Raw genomic sequence first — 16,010 nt, 5'->3', positions numbered from 1 at the left:
AAGCGATGTACATTACAACAAGCTTGAATCAGAGATGATATTGAATGGTACTCTAAAAAATATTTTGTACCATGTCAACGGAAAAGTAAGTGTGAAAAGTTAAAGCACTTTGGTACATCACTACAACTGCACAGGTAGCCAGTTACATGTAACGTAGGACCTGAAAGATGTGCATGTTTCGCTACATTACGTAAATACAGGGCGTTTCAGAATAGTATTAGTGGTAGCAGAAAAAAAGGACCAGAGATATGATTCGATAAAATACGGATTCATGGGATTGAAAGGTTCTTTTTAAAGACTATTAAGTGATTTGTGATATAAAAGGTGACGAATGGTGACTGTACTAACTCCATTGTAAACAATTCCGAGCCGTTCAACCCAATCTCTAACTATTAGTTACGATAATCGGACTCAAACTAGGTTCTGTGCAGCTACATACATAGTTTAGACTAACTGTCAATGATTTCGTGGACTGACTCCACTTTTTGGTATTACAAATGTACTGTTTAAATAATACGTTTATTTCAGCTATGTGGTTTCCTTATAACGTCACTAATCACTATTAGAAATATAACCAAAAAAGTAAAATAGGAAGGTGATGCTGATATGTATCGGGAGTACAAATTTTTCTACGGATTTTTGGAATATTTCCATTTCATTGACATTTCACTTCCGTGTCTAAATACAGACTTTCTTAATTCAATGTATCAATTAAAACTCATCATTTACAACATTACATTCCAGCAGTAATCTCATGGGGAATAAGAGTGAAGTGGAATCACTTACTGTTTGTGATATTACGGATGCTTCGATCTCAAAACAAAATTCTTTTGATGAACCATTCAGTTCCTTCGTTACTCCACATTCAAGTACTCCTCCACCATCTACTATTGTTCAGCCCGAGGATGACATAAGACTAGTTGAGTTTCTAAAAGTCCATGGATTTAGGTGGTATCAAGTTGTGATATTTCTCATTTCTATAATGAGTTACCTCGCAGATATTGCATCCGACGCATACTTGGTTTATACGTACTATATTCAGGTTAGTCTGATGTCATTTTCGTCATGTGATTCACTTTCATAAAAGCCTTTGCATCTCAAATCTACACTTTTTCGTCTGACAAGTAATTGAACTACTTCCTATACCTTCTTACTATAGCGGACAATAGTCTAGTGACATTAACTTGGAGCAATTTCAGCTCATCTGTGGATTGCCAATATGCTGTCTAGTAGTAGAATTGCGTAGTCGAAATTAGTTGAAAACATTGTTTACCGGAAATACATAGTGTTATTCAGATCGGCGTCAAAAGAAAAAAACTCCACCTGTAGCTCTTCTAGAGTTACTACCGGTCCCAAGCCCGGGCAAGGGAGGAGGGTTGGGCATGGGATCGACAACCCATCCCGTAGGAAACAACATTGCTAAAAAAATGCCAGCTAGTTTAAACAAATTAAACCATTTAAACTCTGTCCTGGGATTAGAAGGAAGAATTATGACACCTCAGAATGAAAGCTGAAATTCTTCGGAAGTCATGAGGCCGATACTCTTTCTAACAACTAGAGCAACAAATTTTATAGGTACATGGAATGTCCGGACAATGTAGAAGACCGAGAGGACCAGTCAAATAGCAACTGAAATGAGGTGATACAACTTGGCTATGTTCGGAATCAGCGAAGCCCATTGGACTCAAGTTGGACGGCAAAAGCTAGATACGGGTAAGATGTTGCTGTACTACGGTTACGAAGAGGAGAATGCTCCACACACTCAGGGAGTTGCTCTGATGCTATCCAAAAAACCACGTAATGCACTTATAAGATGGGGATCTTACGGATCCAGAACCTAAACACCAAGGTCGGAATGGACAACACTGATTATGAAGATACTATGGGACGACATGGACTGAGGGAGAGAAACGAAAATGGGGAGAGATTTGCAAGTCTATGTGCATTCAACAACTTATTTATAGGTGGCACAATATTGCCATACAAATGCATACACAAAGCTACATGGGTCTTACCGGATCACACCACAGGTAACCAGATAGATTAAATTTGTATGAATAAGAAATTCAGAAGGACAATGGGAGATGTGAGACTCAGGAGAGGAGCTGACATAGCTTCAGATCACCACCTGGTTATGGCCAAGATGAAATTGAAGCTAAAGAAACATTGGAAAGCTGGGAAAACGGCATTACAAAGGTTCAATAGAGCCTTCCTTCGAGATACTAACAAACTCAACGAACTCAAGATAACTCTCAACAATAGGTTCCAAGCCTTTCAGGATCTACTGAAAGAAGAAGAAACTATTATTCAGGACAAATGGAAAAGGATCAGTGAAGCATTAAAATTAACGTGTCAGGAGGTTCTGGGCCGCAACGAGCATCATCATAAGGAATGGATCTCTATGCAAACCCTGGGCAGGATTCAAGAAAGAAAGAACAAGAAAACAGCAATTAACAACGGCCGAACATGAATAGAGAAAGTCAAGGCACAAACCGAAGCAAACAAGCAAGTGAAGAGGAGCATTAGAACCGACAAGCGGAAATACGTGGAAAAGCTAGCAACGATAGCGAAAAAAGCTTCAAGAGAAAAAATATGAGACAGATATATGACACAATGAAGAAACTAGCAGGAAAATATGGTAGACCAGAGACACTGACCAAAGACAAAGAGGACAAGACAATCACCGAGATTCGAGAACAGAGAAACAGATGTGTGGAATACTTCGAGGAACTCTTATATAGATCTGCTCCAATGAATCCACTGGACATCGAAGAAGCACCTACAAATCTTTCCATAGATGTCACTCCACTAACGACGAAAGAAATCAGCATGACCATCAGACAAATCAAGAGCTGGAAAGAAACAGGACGTGACAATACACCAGCTGAAGTCGGACATGAAGGTTACTGAAAATATGCTTCACGTTCTATTCAGGAAGATTTGGGAGGAAGAACAAGTGCCGACGGACTGGAAAAGAGGACACGTCATCAAGATATCAAAGAAAGGAGATCTGAGTAAATGTGAGAATTACAGAGGCATCAGTTTGTTGTCAGTACCAGGAAGAGTTCTCAACAGTGTTGCTGAATCGGATGAAAGACTCAGTAGACGACCAATTTCGAAATCAACAGGATGGATCCCGTAAGGATCGGTCGTGCACAGATCAAATCGCCACACTACGGATCATTGTTGAACAGTCAGTTGAGTGGGATTCGTCACTATACACCAACTTCATTTGCTATGAGAAGACGTTTTACAGTGTGGATGGGAGGACTTTATGGAAACTTCTTCAACACTATGGTGTACCTAAGAAGATCGTCGACATCATCCGGAATTTATAAAACGGACTATAGTGCAAAGTGGTGCATAGAGGACAGCTGACCAATGCATTCCAAGCGAGGACCGGTGTCAGAAAAGGCTGCTTACTCTCGCCCTTCCTCTTTCTTCTAGTGGTCGACTAGATTATGAAGACCTCGATATCTAAGGAAAAGCACGGAATACTTTGGACAGCTCGGAATCAGGTAGATTTGAACTTCGTAGATAACCTGGCCCTTCTATCCCATACACATGAACAAATGCAGATGAAGACAACTAGTTTAGCAGCAGTCTATACATCAGTGGGCCTCAGTATACACAAAGGAGAAAGCAAGATCCTTAAATACAACACAGAGAACACCAATCCAATCACACTTGATGGAGAAGCTCTGAAAGATATGGAATCCTTCACATACCTGGGAAGCATCATCGATGAACAAGGGGGATCTGATGCAGACGTAGAGGTGAGGATTGGCAAAGCAAGGACAGCATTCCTACAATTGAAGAACATACGGAACTCGAAACAACTGTCAGCCAACGTCAAAGTCAGAATCTTCAATATGAACATCAAGAAAGTCCTACTGTACAGAGCTGAAACGTGGAGAACTACTACAACCATCAAAAATGTACAAGTATTTATAAACAATTGTCTACGCAAGATACTCAATGTTCGTTGGTCGGATACCACAGCAACAACCTACGGTGAGAGAGGGCAAACCAGCTTTCAGTTGAAGCGGAGATAAGGAAAAGACGCTGGATGTTGGCAGGACATACATTGTGGAAATCATCAAACTGCATCATAAGGCGAGCCCTAACTTTGAATCCTGAAGGGAAACGGAAAAGTGGAATGCCGAAGAACACACTACGTCGGGAATCGGAAGCAGATATGAAAAGGATGAATAGAAACTGGAAAGAACTGGAATGGATTATCCAGAACAGGGTTGGATGGAGAACCCGGGTGGGCGGCCTATACTCCTCCATAATGGTAACGGGCGTAAGTAGCATGGAAAATGTAATCCCGCAGGTTAAGCAGTTTTCTAGTCATTTTTCACTATTTTCCATATCCGTTTTGCCTGTTGATCCTGTTACTGATGATTGCATCTCCAAGTGATGACTAATCCGTACTGAATTAAATGCTAGGTTTAAACTAGTAAGTTTGCCTTGAAAGTATCAGTAACTAGAAAATAGATATCGCATAAAATGTTATCTTGATTTCGATATATTTCTTGTATGATTGACTGGAAATGTTGAGAATTCGAGAACTGTTAATTAATGTGCCTATCGGACGACCATATATATAGATGTAAAAATTCATGAATATTACTCAAGTTAATTTTATTTTATTGCTGGACCATAGCAAGCAATCAGGAATTGTGTGAGTAAAAATTGCGTTGGAACTTGGTAAATTGGAGTACAAAACGTAACCTGTTTAGATGCTCTGTGGATGCAGTTTGAAATTAATGAAATATACATTTTAGCTAAAAAGGTTTTAGTGTTTTCTATAAATCCGAATGCTCTAAGGTAGTAAGTAATCTGGATGATTGACTTCAGCCCACTCATAATAGATTGATATAAGCATAAAGACTCTTGAAGGCTTTGCATATTCTCACCTTGCAATCGGGTAACGGTGATTGTTCGCTACAACTTTAATTAGTCAACCACTAATTATTTCTACTGAATAGCAACTCTATCCACGGGAATATCTACTGTTTTTTTTTTTGAGAACCCATATAAACCTGACGTAGATAAACCTTATTTTCAGTACCCACGTTTGCAGGCCATTTGAATTGCTGCTTCCTATTTAAGACATTCTTATACGATCAGGTTGATATTTGAGCCCTATTGGAGTTAAAAGATTTATGCTAGGGGACTTTGAGTTCAGTGTGGTTTTTCGATCGAAAGAGAATCGTGTGTGCTAATTATGGTGGTTCATACCAACGGTCTTTTTTAAACTTTAATACGCATCAACATTTCTTTAGAGAGATAAGTCGTGATGCTTTTTTCTTGGATTAACGAGATATCTGATGTTTCATTCACAAGCAAACTTGACTTACAGGTTGGTTTGTAGACAGGGCTTTCACAGACGTCAGTTGTCAATTTTATTGATTCTATTTCGGTGAGTGAATTCCTTCTTGACTTATAGAGATGTACGCGAATTCAATAGTATTTTCAAACTTATTAGAGAAAGTCTCGACCTAGTTTTTTGATAAACATAAATTTCTTAGTACTTTATCGGATATAGTACTCATGTTTTTAGCACAAGGGGGAGTCCCATAATAGGACGAAACGGCCGTCCAGTGCTTCCAGGTTTTCGATGGTGGTCTAGCTTCAACTGACTCATGATCTTAATCATGTTTTTAGCGTTTGGTAGTATTTCTTTAACTTCTAAATAATGAATCACCTTTTGTCAGTATTTGAATTATTCATATAAAATAACCTTTTGTTTAAAAAATTATTTACAAGATATTTTCTATAAAATTCCGATCTAACTTTTGTTTTTTATTGATTGATATAGGGAGATTACTACTGGTCTAGTTTAACAATGACTTTTATGGTAGTTCCCGCTCTCTTGATGTCCAGTTTCAGTCTTGCGTGGTATTTCATTGACTATAAAGTTCGAGTTGATCCTCCGCGCAGCTATCGAGCATGGACGTTTAGATTATTGTTTCATGGACTCCAGTTGGCCCCACTAGTGAGGTTTGTTTGCTTTGAGCCATATTTTCCCTGTCCGTATTCATTTCATAAAGCGATCGAGTTCATCAAAGACTGACATTTTAATGTTAAAGAATTGGAATAAATAGGCTATGGTTTATTCGCTGTATGCAAGTTATTTATTCTACGAACCGGAGATTCAGTAATGCGAGTTTGTATTGGAAATACTGCAATTTTTGTTGTCAGTTTATGATGTGGCTTCGTCTAATAAATCGTCGTTCTGAGTTGCTCATTGTTGGTCTGTGATTGTTGGCTCTTTCTTGTCTTAGACCTAGCAACCGAGCTACTATAACTATGAGTCGTAACTCAAAATCTAAGTCACTGTCGATTCTGGTTCAGTTTTACTTTAACGTTCCATATGATGTGTAAGATTTACTGTGCCAGAAATTTAAAATACTGTGGTTGTGTAATTGTTTGAACTATGGCTTTTATTATTTCTATTCTTGTCATTACTTTATGATCTTCCGTATACTTTCCCATAATAGTTAAATAACTTTATCATGGAAATTTGCTTAACGTTAAGATGGTTTTATCACAGATTGAAATAAGTTAAATGTCGAGTGAAGTAGTGTCCAAGAATACTAAGCAGTAGGAGTAGCTGGGTTGTAATAAGGAAAAATATAAGTGGCGACAAAGAAAAAGGAAAACACATTTGAGATGCCAAATCAGATGACTAGCTCAACCGAACACTACAGAACAGCAAGCACAACTTGATGCACAAATGCAATTGTTGGAGACTCTGGCACAGCTTAATATCTACTACTCGAGTTCACACGCTATTTCAAGTACTACTTATGATGCAGATTGATGAAACCAAGAATCCTAAGGGAACTGAATAGGATCATCGGCTGCTAGGAGATGGCATCTAACTTCTCTCCACTTCGATGTAGATTAAACATCTAGGTCAGAAGCTTGGGAAGTGACTCTCTAAGAAAATCACCGTCGATTTGTACACCCATGGAGCATAGCATCTCATACATAAACATTCAAAATCGAATGGTTGTTCTCAAAATTATTGTATACTGTATTATCTTTCAAACTTTCTTTATTTCCGTCTTGTTACCTCTCTTCAATTATAGGCTGCCTACCAGGGATCTCCAAACAACTGTCTTGGAATCTTTCCGTTCGTTTCTATGTACTATTTTGTTGTCTGCCTCCTATCTCTGACGCTACGTATTCCCCCTCAGCTGACATCTGGTTTGTTCTCTTCCAGGGTAGGTTATTGGTGACTGTTTCTGACAAATGTATCCGGAGTATACCGGATAGACATAGATACCCGTACCATTATGGTGATGGTGGTGTTAGTTCTCCAAGCCCTAGCTCCATACAATCAAACTGTTTTACAGTTAGTGTTAAAAATTCTGACCTTGGTATAAGGTGATAGTTTGTTTGAGTTCTAGATATTCTCCAGTTGTAGTGACGCCGTCCTTGCTTTGCCAATCTATGCCCATTACTGGGGGCCGATGGCATGTTGGGCGTCTTTGCTTGCATTTGTTTTTGTAAATGCGATAGGCAGGCTAGGTCATCTGAAAAGTCCGAATCATCCAGCTGTATCCAAGGTGTCTACTGCACCTAGTGGTTTGTCTGAGATATGGAGTTCTCAATAATCCATTCAATAGCCAGTTGGAAGAAAAGAGGCTTGAGTGGGAAATCCTGTATGACACCAGTCTCGATTTGGAATACATCTGTAATCTGCCCTCCCCTCATGACTTTCCAGTTCAGTCGTTTGTAACGGTTCCATATGGTAGTGACGATTTTTCCAGGCACTCCATAATTTCGACAAGAATTCCATATGGCTTTCCTATAAATTCCATCAAACGCTTTTCTATAATCGAGGAGGTTGGTGTTTAGTGACGAGTCCCATTCGAACGATTGTTCAACAGTGATCTTCTGTGTCGCAGTTTGGTCAGTTATTGGTCTATTCTTATGTCCTTCGTTTTTGTTTCTTTTAACTTAGATGGGGTTGTCTATCCAGTTTGCTAATAGTTCACCTCGTATTTTATCGATGTCAAGGTTTAGCTGTCTTAGCTAAATTTTGTTGTGCGCCCTTCTGTTGCTGTTTGCGTCACGTATTTGAATTTTAAAGACCTCACCATTAGATTATTTGGTCTTTTGTGCACAGTGTATCACAGGTCTAGCCTGTTCTTTGCCACTTTTTTCGCTAGATTTGGCAAGGGGATCTTTAGGTGTAGTTGTTCAATGTTGGTTTTCCGTCTTTCGTTGATGCCAAGGATCATTCGTCTGTTGGTATTTAAGACTGATTCTAACGTTGTCCAGTCTCATTTTCTTAGCACAATAGACTAAAGTCAGCATATCAAGATGAGGATTGTTGAAAAATTCACCAGTTTTATTCTTGTGCCAAGTTTCATTATTCTACACCTTACTATATTGGTCGGATTCTGATTAGAGCTATTTTTGCTTTAGCAATGTTAGCTGTTACGAAATAACCTGGTGCTCCGTCTTTTTTGATCGTTGAGCCGAGATAGTTAAAGGCGTTTACTTCCTCGATTTGATCTTTGTTTATGGTGATCTTGGGGTAATTGGCTTGTTTATTTGTTCTTGTTTAGTGTGTTTTTATTCCCTCTTGTTTTAGTTTTCTATGTTGAGTGTTTACGGCTTTGGAAACCTCTTTTATATTAGGGGTTATCAGGCATAGATCATCTTTGCATTTGACATGCGATATATACCAAATTCCGCTGTTTATCTTTTAAGGTTATTCTTTGTATAGTTTGATCTCCGTCGTGCTTTGATGTGTCCTTTGTCTAGTAGTTTGGTCATACATGTAATCAATTTATTTGATGTGTATGTTTTTACTAGCGTGTCGATGGTAAGTTGTTTAGGAAGAGTATCCAATGCTTTGGTTAGGTTGATAAAGGTGAGTATTAGCACTTGATTCGTGTCTAGGGCACGTTGTATAATGTGTCTAATTGTCGTTGTTTCATACTTGGTAGCTAAGTGTTTTCTAAAGCCGGAGTAGGTAAGTGGCAGTTTGTTATCTGTTAATTGAGATAGCCTGTTGCAAACATTACCAGCAAATAGCTTTCCTATTGTATCCAATACGAAGATGCTATGGTAGTTATTGGTATAGGTTTTTGATTTTGTTTATACTAATCACATTTGCATCTAGACAGAGGTCTGGCCTAATGTTATGATTTCAACAAATCCGTTCGTTAATAGTATATTGTTTAGTTTGTTAAAACAGACTACGTGGTTGGGGTCCGCGTGACTATCGTAACCAATCGTTGGAGACTGTGTAACATGGCTCAGAATTGATCAAAATGGCGTAGGTGTATACACACTCTGTCTTCCCTTAAACTATTGGATTAAAATTGCTTCATATCTTTCTTTCTTTCTGTACTATATCCTTATATACAATCTTTCTTTTATATATTACCACCATTAAATTAACTACTTCTATGAATTTGGTGTTCATTTTGTTGTGCCAATGGGGTGTGGCAACTTGGACCGATGCATATATGTACCTGTTCCTACGTTCTAGCTGACTGTTTAGTTTGTCATCCTCATGTGTAGCCATTTCGGTTGTCAAAATATTGTTGCCAGGGCTTTTACAGTTTTTCATCGTTTGTAGACCTCGTTCATATTGTTATTGTTAGTATAGGGGTCTTGGGCTGTGTTTAGCAACAAGGAGGTTGATGCTGGTTCAGGTAGTGTTGAGTTAAATATACGACTAACTTAAGGTATTACAGTGATTGTCTCCATTTTTTATGCCTGCTTTTTTCACTTCTAGGGCAGCTGACGCTATCTACTACGGTATAGCAAGTCGACAACCTGGATTAAGTCTTCGTGTAGCTGCACAATATACGCAGTTGATGCTTTATGAAGATGCCGATTGTGCTATGCTTCGTTTGATAGAATGTTTCACTGAGTCCGCTCCACAACTTCTGTTACAGTTGTACATTATTTTAACGCAACCATATCCTGCACCTAAATTTCAAAGTATGTTTCTGTCCTTGAATAATGAAGCTAATAATATTTTAAATTGATATCATAGATGTTTGAATGTTAAACCACCATCGAAAACCTGGAAACACTGAAAGGCCATTTCGTTCCAGTATAGGATTCCTCAACAGCACATCCACGATACCGCACGCGGGATTCTAACCCGGAACTTTCGGTCTAAGTTACCCACTGAAGATAATGGTGGACGGTCACGCAATATCGTGATTGGTTGAATTCATATTTTAATACCGTTGGAAGTCGACTCAGTGGTCTAGAGGTTAAGCGTCTGCCCGCGAGATCCAAGTGTCTGGGTTCGATTCTCGCGTACGGAGTCGTGGATGCGCACTGTTGAGGAGTCTCATACGAGGACGGAACGGCCGTCCAATCCTTCCTGGTTTTCGATGGTCGTCTATTATTCATCCATTCATGATATCAATTTAAACTGAACAATCTCCACAACCCTATACTAATGACATTTTGTAAATTTCTGTGTTATGACCTTGTTAGTTGCTTGTGGAACTACGTACAATACGTTACATTTCAGTCAGACTTCATATTTTATAACCACTTGATTATATTCATTAAATCGTTTGCTGTACCGGCAGTCGATCACACACATAATAAATCATTATGGGAATTTAAGTGTAAGGCTAATGTGTTTGAATTTGCGGTTTAATGGTTGCCATTAGACCATATTTCTTATATTATTTGTGACTATTGCAAAGAAAAACAAACATACTTGGACTTAATAGCCGTCCAATGCTTCCGTGTTCTCCATGGTGGTCTAACTTTAATCCTTTCATAATTCAATGAATCATTGTATTATCTGATGATAGTGTTCTTTAGACTTCGAGAGAATAGTCTTTCATTAGTAGTCATGTGAATTTTTTGAAAGTCGGTCTTAGTGACTTCGAATTCATATTGGGTTGGAACTTTTGCTAAACCCATTTTCAAATAATCAACACGTTCGGTTATTTTATCAAGTTTGAGTTACATCATAAAAACTTCCAAGTGCGTTTTTTGCATTTGCTTATACTTACCGTATCTTATTTCCCTGATTTTTATTTAGAACACTTTATGAATGAGTCTTAGCCATTAGAAGTGAAAAATATGTGTAAATTGTAAGCATTCATGCGTAGATATCTGGACGATACTGCCTGGCTGTTGTGAGACAGACAAGGGGTTGACGTCATTGTCATATCAAGAGGTGACTTATTGGTTTAGACATTCAACTTCCTAGCACTTGATCGCTTTTTCTGCCCTCGCTCCAACTACTTTACGCAGCTAGATAGAATCACTAACCTTCATACATAAAGTGTAGCTCAAAGTTGAGTACACGAATCTTTACTTGGTAAATGATTTAAATTAGATGAATATGGTAAATACATAAATGCCGACTAAATTATCATTCGATGCATACTGGGTACATAACTCTCGTGACGATTACAACTTAATGAAAATGTAATCATCTTTATCTAATGAATGGTGAAAATCTGTAATATTGTTGTTTATTTATTAGTTTCAGACAGTCTTGTTTCGATATTTTTTCCATTTCTGATGATCTTTTTCTTTCTGTTTTGTTGCGGGTTGGCACGACTTAAGAATAGGTATTTTTTAAATTCAAAGTTGAACATTGAAATCTCTGTTTGTATATGTGATGGTGTATTAATTGTTAAAAAGCCCAATGAATTGGTTACCGTTTGGAATGAAAGTTTCACCTATTACTCTTACGGAACCTCAAGTGGTTTTTTTACGTTTCCGGCCAAGTTTCATTTTGGATTAGTTTGGTTGTTATTTGTCCAGTTTTCTAATATTCGAGATTGTAACTGATAATCCGTTAGTAGTCATCGTTGTTGAACACTCATTTCTTTTAATACATTAACAAATTTAATCATTCGTCTATGAAAGAATGTATGTTGTTTAAGTTTCTAATAAGTCTAGGCTAAAAACCAATATTTTTCTGAACCGCCGTGCGAAGACTTATGCAGCTGTGGATTTTACTGATCAGAACATTTGACCACCTACTTTTTGTAAAAAGGAACTGGAAAGCTACCATTTGTGGGCAACGCTTGAACAGTTAAGTAAGGTCACGGATTGATTAAGGAATTTTTCAGTGTCTCTTATCAATATCCTTTATAAATATATTTCGTTTCATCAAAGTCTTCTTTATTGTTTTCGCACTTAAATGTCTTTTCCCCCACGTTTCGACATTTAGTGACTGCACAATTTGTTTCATGTGTATTTTCATGGCTTTCATTGGCGTGGTCGTTAACCTATTATCAATCTGCTCTACGTAGTTCACGTATTGAAAAAGGAAATATCCAGACCTTAGGTGTTATATTCTTCTTTTTCTGGAAGGCTGGAGTGCTAGCATCACGATTACTTGCTTTGGGTATACTTGCTTCTGTTGTCAAGGGGTTTTGGTTTGTAGTAGCTCTCGGTATTCATTGGTTGTTGGCCTCTGGTTGGTTAATTACTCGAGGGACGACGTTTTGTTCATCGAATTCACGAGCGTTAGGAGAGCTGGCTTTTGATTTTGTATTGGGTGCAGTTTATTGTTTTGATGTGGTCAATATTCGTGAAGGACGAAGTCGAATGTGGTATGTATCATGTTACTTAATATTTGGCATTGAAAACTCAGTATGTGCGTCATTGTGGTGGATAACACATTCATATATTAATGCTAATCTTCCAAAAAGTGTGTTCAAAAATCAACCATCCACGTGGAACACCGTCTTACCTTCATACACTCTTCTTATTATCGTGATGTGCAGTTTTTGTATGGGTATAGTGATGATGATCGTTTATTACATTACGTTTCATCCATCGGGAAAGATTGAAGTAAGTTATGACAGCTTTTCCAAAATTTCATGTAGTTAGTTCACTTTATGAATTTAAATAAAGACAGAACAAATATTGATGAGAAACCACGAAATATAATGAATTCATATTATTCTGCATCAATATTTGTTCCGTCTTTATTTAAGTTATGACATTCCGTTTTGAAATATTATTGCCTATTTTATTAAACAACCTCGCTTTATACTATTTTGGTATATATATATATATTATATATATATATATATATATGGTTATGCACTTTTTTAATTTCGTATTATATGAGGTTTGGTCGGTTATTTAAAAGGTAATCTCACGAAATGATACTGATATAAAACATATTAGTATCTTTTTAATGAATGTATGTTCAAACGACTGGATATGGATTCCAATGACTAGTGGAGTGTTTCTTTAGTTGCTAGTTTACTCCATCTAAGACTGAATAAGTCAAAAATGTAGCTTCATTGAGAATATTATAGATCGGATCCGAAATAACACCTAAGGTCATGTCAATGAAATGACGATCAAGATCTTTGGTTCAAAGGTCACGGCACATAAATTCAAGAAGAATAGTCACTACAGTTCGATTCATAATTCATTCCAATAACAGAAAAATGATGTGCTATTTACAACACATTGAATTGTCGAGAAACATCTGCGGTTTCGGATTACGCAATCTTCGCAAAGAAAACAAACACGGCGTGAAATAATACTGCTTCAGTTTAATTAATTTTAATAACAAACACATTATTCAGTAGCCAACCTTTTCCCCATTTGTAGTTGAGACTTAACAAACCATTTTACGTGTAATACTCTATATTACGGAAGTATACTGATTTTACTAATGTAGACAATTCTGCTCTGAAACATTGATAAAGTTACTACCATCTTTTGTTGCTACAGGAAGATTTAAAATAGATTCAGAAAATAAAGTACAGTAAAGAAATCAGTAGGAAAATCGAGATGGCAAAAAACCAATTTTTTTTTACATAGAATAAGTATACCGAAAAAACCATTGCTGGTCACACTACCTTAGCACATTTTCTTATAATTACGCTGCATGACGAACTAACGTCTAAACAGATGACCGACGAGCACAAGTGCTTTCAGTGTTGTCGATGCAATGATGATGATATTTTGCGCAGAAATCAATTGGTCGACCGTAGTTTTTAACAACATGCAGAATATATGAGGTTTCGTAAAAAGTCATATACGGCCATGGAAAGACTAGCAGTCAAAGATACTTAAGCTACTGTTTAAATAACGCAGAGAGGTTTTTTACAGTTTCTAATCAATCAAGACATATAATGAGTGTATGATTTATAGTCCATTAGTAATTAAAACTAAAAAAAATGTTAACTGTCTTTTCATAAATCATAAAATTTCCCAGGTTATTGTTTGGGTTTCCTGATTCGAAGACGTAGAACAGTTGATAACGAAACTCATATATGTGAATTCTGGGGATCTTTCCTTTGGACTGTTCCTGTTGTAGTTAATAATCTTTAGAAATCCGCTATACAGCTTCAGTTGTGTATGCGGTACGGTTGACAAAAGACCTATGTGCCAAAAGTAATCAATGATACTGATTTTCTTTTCTAGTTATGCATTCCGTGTGATGAACTGATAATAACTTTGGGACCGCAAGATTCATTACCAGTCGACCCAAATATTCAACTATCAGAGGAAACTAATCAGGTATTAGTGTAAGTTGAATCAGTAGAAATAAAATTTCAACATCTAGAATTTTTTAAACTACTCTAATTTGTTTTTACTGACAAAGATTTTCCAAATCTAAGTTTATCAGACCGTATCTTTAGAACAGGAAAATTAGTCCCATCCCTCCAGATTGTTATACACAGGAGGAAAATAAAAAATTATGTGCTCACATTAGCTATTCTTTAGTTAATATATGCCGAAGAAATGGCCCTAATGCATGATCTAAGAACGTAGCTGCAGAGAAGAATTAAGTTTATACACCATTTCATCTTTCACAAACCTTAAAAAGGGCTCGGTCATCTGATTCTATTTATAATGCATCATATTCCTGCTGGTCTACGCCGTTTTTTCTGGCATGATATTCTTGTATGTAAGCGTATATAGATACAAACACAAAATCGTAGAAAAATTCAGTTTTTATAAAATAAACAATTTTATTTTTTAATTGTTTCACAAAAATTTGTTAGGAAATCATAAAACGGACAGTTTAACAATTTGCAAGAACTATTAAAATTAAGCAATTTCCTCACACAACACAATCGCTTTTGTCTGCTGATGAAAAAAATGAAGTCAAAGAATTAAAGCGACCGGCTTGATGCCAGCAATAGATTGACAACAAAAATTTCTGTAATAAAAATATTAGTTTATATGTATGACAAAACAGTTGTTCATGAATTCGAGTTTTTTTTAAATGAAGATCAATAAAGTGTATCGATAAATATGGTGCTTCTTTATTTATTGATCAACCCCCTAGCCCAGTGTCCTATTGTCAGTTTAGTTACTATAGATGATATCGTTTTCAACTACTGGGATTAGCCGTACTTACAAGTAAAAAGGTTTAGATAGACAGGCTTAGACGTCAAATGATATTTGAATGTGATTTCTGGTCTTTCAATAGCAAAAACGTCTTATTTATAAAATTAACTTGACAGTTAACCACACTACTTGAAAAGTGTTTGCCAGTTTTAAAGTCACAGCCGTAGCTTCAAATAAACTGGTAGGAATTCGTTTACTCACCAACTACCAAATCGCAGCGTACTTATAATCTGTATTGCTTAGATCCATACTTTACGATGTTTTTAAAGCCACTGAGACCAACAATGAGTAAATATGTTAAGGTGTTTATATCAAAATATTTCTCGTTGATGAGACTGAATGTATTAAGGTTTCTTCTCGCATTCCAGGATTCCTAACTGGTGTCAAATTCATGTATGGAGATTTTATAAATTACTATGAATTTATTTTGGACATTGTTTAAATTGATAGTATGAACAATGTGATTTTCATGTTGAGAAATAATACGTTCTTCACAGTTTTCCATGATATCTATCAGCAACCTCTTAGTCATTGTACATATTCACCCAGGATAACATCTGTGCAGTTTCGAATATCCTTCAGATTTACTGATTAACACTTGTTTCAACTCATCAACAAACTTAATATGACAAATGTTCGATTACATAAACTCCACA

The 16,010-nt window shown here is 36.8% G+C and overlaps 1 protein-coding gene across 1 annotated transcript; it reads left to right on the top strand.

The window, feature by feature from the left end:
* The first annotated feature begins 745 nt into the window (after positions 1-745).
* On the top strand, positions 746-15,254 carry Smp_125590 (hypothetical protein). Its single transcript, XM_018788588.1, has 6 exons — positions 746-1,042; positions 5,828-6,009; positions 9,773-9,900; positions 12,200-12,825; positions 14,422-14,525; positions 15,006-15,254. Exons 1-6 carry the CDS (start codon positions 755-757, stop codon positions 15,013-15,015), a joined length of 1,338 nt encoding a protein of 445 aa, XP_018654115.1. The 5' UTR covers positions 746-754; the 3' UTR covers positions 15,016-15,254.
* Positions 15,255-16,010: the final 756 nt, after the last annotated feature.

Source organism: Schistosoma mansoni, chromosome W, assembly GCF_000237925.1.
Source record: "Schistosoma mansoni strain Puerto Rico chromosome W, complete genome".
Classification (NCBI taxonomy): Eukaryota; Metazoa; Platyhelminthes; class Trematoda; order Strigeidida; family Schistosomatidae; genus Schistosoma; species Schistosoma mansoni.
The sequence above is the reverse complement of the archived record's forward strand: the minus strand, read 5'-3'. Positions and strand labels throughout refer to the sequence as shown.